The 9,904-nt window shown below is 38.5% G+C and overlaps 1 protein-coding gene across 1 annotated transcript; it reads right to left on the bottom strand.

Annotated features, from left to right (window-relative positions):
* Positions 1–207: 207 nt before the first annotated feature.
* Positions 208–9,421, bottom strand: LOC101470450 (somatostatin-like receptor F_48D10.1). Its single transcript, XM_004539043.3, has 5 exons — positions 7,962–9,421; positions 5,984–6,124; positions 5,586–5,858; positions 3,492–3,638; positions 208–2,284 (listed from the first exon to the last, which is right to left on the bottom strand). The coding sequence occupies exons 1-5, from the start codon at positions 8,532–8,534 to the stop codon at positions 2,084–2,086; spliced, it is 1,335 nt and encodes a 444-aa protein (XP_004539100.3). The 5' UTR covers positions 8,535–9,421; the 3' UTR covers positions 208–2,083.
* Positions 9,422–9,904: the final 483 nt, after the last annotated feature.

Here is a 9,904-nt window from a genome sequence, read left to right on the forward strand (position 1 = left end):
CCCAGGGGGAACCCACGCAAACACAGGGAGAACATGCAAACTCCGCACAGATGGTGGATTCTAACCCAGGACCGTCTTGCTGTGAGGCAGCAGTACTAATCACCGCACTACTGTGCTGCCTCCTGTTGTGAACAAGTGCTTTATAAATATAACTGAGTGTAATTAGTGTGTCTGAGTATCAACAACAGACTCTCTTTCTCTGTTTTTAATCACAATCTTTTATTCAAAAGAAGCCCAAAAACACATAGCAATGACACATCTGAACAGCTATAAATATCAGTTGAAATATACATCACATTTGCTGTATTTGCATGTAAAAGCCTTTTTCATCAGCCTTGGTTTTTTTTTGTTATTCCATTGCTTCTATTAGTTTACATTATTCACTGCCTCCACTCCATTACACTCACACTCTTTGTGCCACTAATATGAATTTTCTTTCGTTGTACATAATGAAAAAGTGACTGGAAAACACCCACAATCCATCAGCGAGATTGTCTACTGCAGTAAACGAATCCCATTACTGTGAGTTATTTTATTGTATTACAGTATTCAATTGCATTAATGAATATTCTCAACAATATACTGGTTTTCAGTCACTGGTTGTTGGCTTTACAGACATGGCAGCCAGAAAATGTATAAACAATACATACATAATAATACATCAATACTTTAGACATACTACCACTAAAGGAGAAGCTGTGCTCAAACTTGTTCTTTAAAGTTTGCTTTAAGCGTTTAAATTGTACCTAAGATGATCTAGATGCAATTGCAAAGGCCAAAGACACAGTGTCTCCTGTCTCATCTGATTTACTCTAGCATTTATTTTACACCCAACAGCGCTGATAACAACATATGCTGCTACATCGCAACTCTTGCAAAGACAAAAAATAAATACATACACTAGGTAGAGCAAAGTAAAACAGGCACAAATAACCAGACTGTTACCTGGAATGGCTCTGTTTACATGCTAGCCTATTATTCTGTGCCCAGATTCCTGACATCAGAGAATCAGTTCCTATTAAAAGGGCTTAAAACAAATGTGGAACAGACTTTTATACCTTCTCCTTCAGATCAGCTGTGTCAAATCCAGAAGCTTTTAAAAACCCACTTGTACAGACTCATATTTGCATAATGTGTTGAAAGGTCTTTTTTAATGTTTAAATGTGTCCCTTTCTTGTGAATAATATTGCTATTGTTCTCTTTTTCTCTTGTGTATTTTCTATTTTTCTTTTTGGTAATTTTTGCAAAACACCTTGTATCGCCAGTTCATCAAATAAAGTTTATCTTTACTGTGCACACACATCACATGAACACAAAAACAAAATGCAAGAAGCATATATCCAAAAATGTCAGGCGTTTTAGCTTTAAGGGGGGCTACATATTTACAGAGAAGCATAGAGCTGCCAAAGCATCACATTTACTTTGAGAAAAGACAAGCGAGCCGTTTTTCATTTTGTTTCCTTTTTCTTTTAAACTTCTCAACGGTACGCAAATGAGATCACAAAAGACTTTTACGCAAAGCAAATACAGACGTCGGATTCAATCATCACAATTTATCCACTTAAGTAAGAAAGCAGAAATAAGCAGCAGTTGGAAATGAGAAAATATGATGAATTACTGCGCTGTTTGATTAAAGCTGTTGTAGAGAGGACCCTATAATGCTCAAATAAACCCCTCATATTTGCTACCTGCAGGAAATTACATCCACCAAATGAAATAAGTCCTAAGAGGCTTTTTGGTACTGATAGGTAAATACATTCTTCAGTGTTACATGACCAACATAAAATGAAAGGAGTAAGGTGTAAATGTTTATTTTAGGAGCTGTGTTGATTATAGCTGGAAAGGCACTTATGTCAGGCTGCTGAAAGGAACAAAATTGGTCTTGATAAACAAAAATGTTGTGATTTTTTTTCCACCAATGTGCTATAATGGATGTAGAATGAGTGTGTGTGGTAGTAATAAAATAGTTGACAAAAAGGCAGAAAAGCATCAATTTTGCCACTTCGATCACTTAATCCTTAAAATATGTTTTTCTTTCTCAGTTCATGTGTGAGTTTCTCTGCTACTGTTCATGTGGCCCTAATTAACCAGAGGAGAAGCTAGTGGTCAGGGCAGTGACTGTGGGAGGTTCAGCTGCAGTTACAACAGAGTTTAGCATCGAGGCTGCTGTGGTAGTGGCCGGTCCGGTTCCTGGGTAAGTGGACTGAAACTTACATGCAGGGGTGGAGCGGTGCAGGTCTGCTGCAGTGTGAGTCGTTGGTGAGCCCGGCGGGTGAGGTGAGATCTTCAGAGAGAAGAAGAACAAAAGAAAGCGCAAGATGGGAACATGAAAAAGGGGAAGACAATAGAGAAATTACAAAAAAAAAAAAGAGGCATGACATGAATGCACGCGGTGGATGTTTGATCTTTTGTTTTTGTAAGTGGGGTTTTATTTACTCAACCAAATGAAATATCTCCAAGACTGCAATAAAAAAAATCAGTGGGTTCTTACTTATTGAAACTAAATAGATTTTTTATTCGTAAAATGGTCAAAATCTTAAAAATATATAGATATGTCAAGCAACACAGACCGATTGTGCTTATGTGTGCAGAGGCCCATTATGAGCCACGAGAAACGTTTAAAGACTAAAACTGTAAGCGATTTCTTTTTTCACAATTGTCATCATTGATTTATATGACACACTAGATCTGCTGTTTTCATCATCATCATCATCTGTATGAGGCATAAAAATCTATAAACACCACCTTTCAGTCAGAGGCACTCTGTTATGTATTTGGTCCCTGGTGTGATTTAAATAACATTTTTTCTTTTGTTTTCCAGTTTTAACCGTTTACTTTTGTTTCTTATGTTTTCTTTTCCACGTCTCCCTTTATTTTGCCTGCGTGTATTTTCCTGTCATACCTATTAGTCTCATGTTTTCTCCTCTTTTGGATCAAAGGGACCTACACAAAGCGCATCCATAATTTCTGTAACTTTTGGAGAAAGTTGGCATTATATAACCTTGAAAAGCTGATTAAGCACTGGAAGAGCCTCATCAGAGCCACTCTGTCATCTAATGCACCTCACTGCTCTTGTACTAGTTATCTAAATGGACACCATGAAGCGCCACACTGCACAGACTGAGTCAGAGCTTTTTCTTCCCTCTTTCCCTCCTCTAAACCTAATCACTTTCGCTGGCACTTTCAGAATTTTTTCTAATCATTGCCTCTGCAGCAGCATTAATTCACAAACCTTCAATTAGCTGCTCTCACACACAAATGCACACACCTGCCTGTTGATTAATACAGAAGTGACGCACTTATGATGCAGAGAGTCTCCACTGTTCTTCTAATATTAGTGAAACAAAAATAACACATGCCTTTCTTTTGATCTAGTGCTGCACTAAATTGATTTAAATCTCTGTTCTTTTTTATTTTTCCAAATCCCTTTAATTCCCATTATGCAATACATACCATCACCTCAGCTCCACATGAGCACACACACTGGTTACCTGGCTGCTCTGGGGATCGTGATAGACCTGGTTACGCGGGGACAGCAGGATGCAGTCTTGTGCTGTGGTTTTCTCAGTGCGCGGGACACTGGGGTCACCATCATCTACATCATTGGCAACGCACCTCATGGTCCTCACACACAGCACCTGAAGGGTCATGACAATATTAGTGCTGTTATTATCTTTAGAGGGTTGCTACACATCAGCCTTCTCTGCAACATAACATACTGTTGAAGGTGTACAGACTAGAAAATAACAGTATTCTGGATCCAGGTTTGTTTTTTCAGAAAAAAAGGATTGTAATACACTTGAAATAAAAATGTTGCACTCTATAACCAGAATAATAATACTGCTAAAGATGAGTCAACCATAGGGGTAAAACAATCCTAGATAGCAGCACTGGAACCAAAAAGTGAAACCATATCACTGATTTTTTTTCTACTTACACATATTTCACTAAAACATATTTTTTCATGTTTTCTGTATTCGAAAAATATTAATACTGAGTTTAGCTTCATGGCTTCACTGTTTAATAACTGTGGGAGACAGAGTTTAACTAATCCTGCAACAAAACATTTTAACAACATGGTCACATAATTTGTAGTCTAGGCTTCCGAGGCAGTGAGAAAGAGAATTGCAATAAGCAAGGTAATAGTGAAAAACAACAACATTTCCTCAGTGGCAGCAACTGTTAGGAAACAGAGAGACAAAAAGCAGAACAGTAAACCTCTTCTTGTACATACAGGTGTCCATACCAACTGCAGACACAGACACTCAGTAGGGAGTGTCAAACTAAGCCTTTATCCTTTTCCAAGCCCAAACGAAGGAGAACAAAGTGAAAACACTGATATTAAACCAAATTTTTTCTTATTTTTGTTTCTAAATTAAAGCAATACTTTTATTAATAACGTTGTTATTTTGTGCTGATAGTCTGAACCATCAAACTCATTCTAGTTATGTGAAATTAGTCATGTATATTCTTTCATTTCTTTAAGGTTTTAGAGGAGGGGTGTATAATAATCATAGCTGACAGGCATGTGTCTGTCAAGTTGCTCGTTTTCCGCTTTTTCTTTTGTGTTTCTGTGTTCACCCAGCTGTGTGAGTTTATTCTTCACTGCTTTGTTTTCTTGACATTTTCTGATTACCTTCCTTTTTAAATTTGAAGGTTAGCTCTTTTATTCCTTTTCACACGCTCAGTATTGTTTTGATCTTAATACGGTTCACCTCTGTCTTATCGCCACTTTCTCCAGCATGTATAAATTCAGCCTATTTTGCTTCACACTTTTTCAAGTTGTTGTTTTTTCTCCCTTAGTTCCCAGGGATTTCTATGTGTTGCTTTTTAGCGTTTTTGGAGTTGGTCTTTTAATTTAGCGAGTGATTTTGTTTCTCTTGTTATCAGTCTGGCATGTTCTCTCTGCACTTGGATCAGCTTTGGGAAATTTATTGACAATATGACAGCATCCAAAAAATGACAAAAAATCATATTGTAGATTTATTCTTTATTATTGCTGAACTCTAATTTATTGGATATTTTGACTTTAACTTTGATATATATATTTTTCTGATGATAGACATTTATCAGGACATCTAAACTGGATACCACAATACATGCCAGCTTTGCTCCAGACTGATGGTTGCTGAAAAAACTATTTTAATAAAAAATTAATAATTTTTAAATGATTGTTTTTCACAAAATGTGGGAGAAACATTTCTTATGAATTTAATGACATTTAAATTAAAGGCAAACATCTCTTTTCTTTAAAAAAAAATGTGGACATGTTTTAGTAACCACAGTTTTGAGCAGTGTTGAATCACCTGCTGTGATTGGTAGATGAAAAATGATATGAAAACATAATTTAAAGTAAAACGAAGCTGCAATAGATAGAGCCCTAAACTATGATTATATTCCTATTCTTATACAGCACTGTCAAACTGATGCAGTTTGTAGAAATTGATGTTACCTTCTAAAAAATCACTGCTCACAACAGTTCAACAGTTAACAAACACAATGAGTTGAGATCAGATAAACAAGATGTAAGATGCTAATTAGCGGGCTTTAACAGCACTGCTATGGTGAGAAGAAATTCAACGTACTTTTCTGAAGCTCTGTTTAAAGTTGTCTGATAGGAAACCATAGAGAAACGGATTGGCACATGAGTTGGCATAAGACAAGATGACAGCAAAGAAGTAGATGCCAGCAGTGGCACTGGACTCCGGGATGATGACCACCAGATTGACCATATTGATGATGAAGAACGGCAGCCAGCAGAGCACAAACACCACCACAATCACCACCACCATTCGGGTCACTTTGCGCTCTGAGCGTCGGCGTTTAGAGAAACCAACCCGTGCCCCAGAGGACTTCACCTGCAAAATAACAATAAAAAGATTTGAATTATAATGACGAGGATGGAAATCGTGCCTTTCTGTTGACTGAGAAAAGAATATCAACTTAAAAATGTGCTTTTTAATGAGCTTCATGAAATATCTACCTTGATGACAATAAGAAGGTAACAGAGGCAAATGATGAGCAGTGGTCCAAAGAAACCCACTGTGGCAGTGTAGAGAATGAAGGCTGTTGACCACACATCCTTCGGCTCTGGCCAGATCATGTTGCAGGAGTTAAATGTATCCTAAAGAAAAATGAATATTGAACAAATAAAGTAAATTCAGAATTGAATCGGAATCTGACAGACAGTCAACAACAAAATCTGGAAGTTAATCCACTGCTTTCCATCACATCCATTAATTTTAAATGTCAATCATCATCTTCATCTTCTACTTCTTCTTGTTCATCCTCCTCCTCCTTTAGGGGTCACTACAGCAAATCACCTGCCCACATTTCACCCTATTCCTCTGCTACACCAACCCTCTGCACGTTCTCCTTCACTATATCCATGAATCTTATCTTTTAGTCTTCCTCTTTTCTTCCTGCATGACTGCTGCCTGTTTAACATCCTTTGTCCGATATATCCACTATCCCTCCTTTGCACATACCAAGCCATTTCAGCTTTGTCTGTCTTTGAGCTTAACAATGTCTGCTCGTTTAAATTGTTGTTGCAGAAACACTTTTCTTTTTCATAAACTTTACACAAGTGCATCTTTGCAAATACACTTGTATTCATGTCTGTGGAATAAACAGCTTCCATGTCAGCTGGCATTTTGATAGTGTTTTATTTCACATTGAATCATCAAATAAAGGCACTTTTGACTGCCAATTTCCAGCACTTAGACCTAGCATCACACTTTCGGTGTGGTGGTACCACTTGACTAGCATTTGACTTAGCTGTCTTGACTCACTGGATACTTTACCAGACCATAAACAAATGTTCTTTGTGCCTTCAGTTAATATTGATTGAAGTAGGAAAAGATTTTCTCGGAAAGGAGGTTAAGTTGGCACGTAGCTCTTTATCTTGCATGGAACCAAATGTGCATTAGCCAGATTCTCATGACAGATAACACATGTAGACTGTTGACACCATTGTTTCAGCAGAAGCAGTAAGACATCTTACATTTGAGATATTATGTGGTGGTTTGGACCATACTGGAAAGGAATTAGTTTTCTTATTTGTTGACCTCCGTGCTTTCAGGGCATATTTAGACTGTAATGCTTCTCATTATCTGGTAATTCATCCAAGGTGCACCGACAGACACGTTCGTTCAAAGAATTTTTAGGATATTATATTTACCTCTCAGTGAGTGTACAGAAAAGATTGACATGATAATATAACAACTCATTCAACTTGAAGTGCAGTTGTATATTGCATAATCATAACATATGGTTTTGAAAAAATATGATGGTGCCTCATGGTGCACTGGTTGCACTATTTGGGAACCACTTGATTTGAGTACCTCCATCAAATTCCTGCTTTTTTTGTTTGTTTTGTTATACTGCAATTAGAATCATTGCTAAAGCGAAATGCATTGCACTGCATTATGTGAATGAATATTTCAAAGAATGGGGAATTATGTTTAGCTTAGCTTAACACAAATACAGAAATACCAGGGAGTGAGCTAGAACTCCAAGTAGTCTCCAAAAGAACAGTCGAACATATTATTGTCAAATGTTTTTTTTTACTTTAGCAAACAGTCGTGAAGGTCAAACACACTTTATAAAAAGAAATAAAAAATAGTACCATTAACAGTGCTGAAAATTCAGTGTTTTTAACATGTTTCACAAAAACCCTCTTGTGACATTTAGCTTGGATTTTTGTAACTATTATTATTTCTTTTTCTTCTTATTATTATTTACAGTTTTTGTTTTACTGGTAACATTTGTCGTTTATAGTTGTTCCTTCTTTTAAAAAAATACCTTTGTTCAAAGATTGTAGAGGAACGTAGTTATTAATCTGTAACAACTACCAATATGGCCATTAAACCAGTGCTTAATTCTCGCTTTAGGAGCGGTCATATTACCATGCTTCGGTGTCCTATCTGAAGTTTTCACTGGCACACGACTGAATTATATACCTGCACATCAGAGAAGATGACCACTGGCAGGACCACCACAAAGGAAACGGCCCACACAGCTGCGCTCACTACCTTCGCTATGCGGGGGTGTCTCCACTTGGTGCTGCGGATTGGATGAACCACAGCCAGGTAACGGTCAATCGACATTACTGTGAGACAGAAGATAGACGTAAACTGGTTCATGGAGTCTGCAGTCATGACCACGCGGCACAGGAAAGAGCCAAAGGGCCAATAGGAGAGTACATTCTGTGTGGTAAGAAAGGGGAGCCCGACGATGTACAGCTCATCAGCCATAGCCAGGTTCAGGATGTAGATATTGGTGACTGTTTTCATTTTGGCATAGCGCAGCACCACATAGATCGCCAAAGTGTTGCCGGTCAGACCCACCACGAAGACTGTGAGGGATATGACTGCGGTCATCAGAGTGCTGCTGCCCTGAAAGGGGACACTCTGAGTGGAAATGTTGGAGGAGATGTTGAAAAGGCGAGGATGAGAGAAGAGGATAGGTGAGGATGTAGAGGAGTTGAGCTCGGATGAAAAGGGATGCCAGAGGTTTTGGTCTTGTTGCTCCATTGTTCACAGTCCATGTGGTGGCTTGATTCCAGTGATTTAGAAGAAACTCTTTCCTCCTTCTTCTTTTCCCATGCTTTCGAGACAGAAGCCGGAGCAGCCCCCACGCTTTAAAATGTGAAGTAAAACGATGAAAAGGTGATTTTGAACTATAAAAAGGAACAATCCAGTTTGTCTCAATCAACAGTCCGTGCACAAGAAAGACCAATAATCACTACATTAAACTCCTCCGATAATTCTAAAGCTTTGTGTGCGCCCCGTGCGCCCTGAGCGAACTCCAGTGAGGCAGGTGTTCCACATCCTAGCGTATCATACACGTAGCTTCACAGTAGTGTAGTCGTATGAGGAATTAGACCGTAAGCAGTTGAGTCACAGATGATGATGTGCTGTATTTGTCAGCTCTATCTTTGCTTCTTCTTTTTTTTTTTTTTTTAATAGATCTGACTGTTTACGTCTCTTTTGATCTGACTTTGGAACCACTCACAAGTCATCCGGCGTGTTGTGCGTCAAGCTGTGAATGGTGCCACCGCTTTTACGCACGACACATCTTTTTGACTACACGCTCTATAATTATGAATGTGTCATTAATGAATGTGTGTGCTAAGGTTGAATATCTTGAGCCTTTGTTTAAAGGCTCGATGCGTTTAAAGGAGAACATTTTTAAATCGCGCAGAGTAAAGATTTATGCAGAGATCAAGACAAGAACGGGCTTACTATGTCTAGAAGAGGAAAAGTCAGAGTCTCTCTGTAATCAGATTCAAATAATCAGTCCCCGAACAAAGTCACGTCTGTTTTCCGATTCCTGAGTATTTGTCCAGTATTGATTGAAAGTTGTTTTCTAGCTCTCTTCGCTGTTCGCTGTCTGGGGTGCTGAGCAGAATGTACTGGCAAGCAGCTCTGCTGCTTTTTCTTCAACTTTCTGCCCACACAGCTCTGCTGCTTGCTTGATAGGATTTATAAAGAAAGAGAGAGAGAGAGAGAGAGAGAGAGAGAGAGAGAGAGAGAGAGCGAGAGAGAGAGAGTGTGTGAGAGAGTGTGTGTGTGTGTGCGTGCGTGCGTGCGTGTGCGTGTGCGTGTGTGTGTGTGTGTGTGTGTGTGTGATATAATATAATATAATATAATATAATATAATATAAGTTTAAAAATCTCTAAACCTGAGAAAAGAAACATGCTCTGATGTTTCCCCTCAGATTCACCTTTGGAGCAACAGCAGATACTTGTCTCCAGATGACAGCAGGGTTCACAGACCACAGTGGGTATTTTCTAATAGTCCCCAGTGTTATTGATGCTCTGTAAATGGGTATCGGTGCTGTTCTGGGTGGTTTCAGTCAGTGCTGCAGAATCTTCCAGCTATCCAAACCTCACACCAAATA

The sequence above is a fragment of the Maylandia zebra genome, linkage group LG6 (assembly GCF_041146795.1).
Source record: "Maylandia zebra isolate NMK-2024a linkage group LG6, Mzebra_GT3a, whole genome shotgun sequence".
NCBI lineage: Eukaryota > Metazoa > Chordata > Actinopteri > Cichliformes > Cichlidae > Maylandia > Maylandia zebra.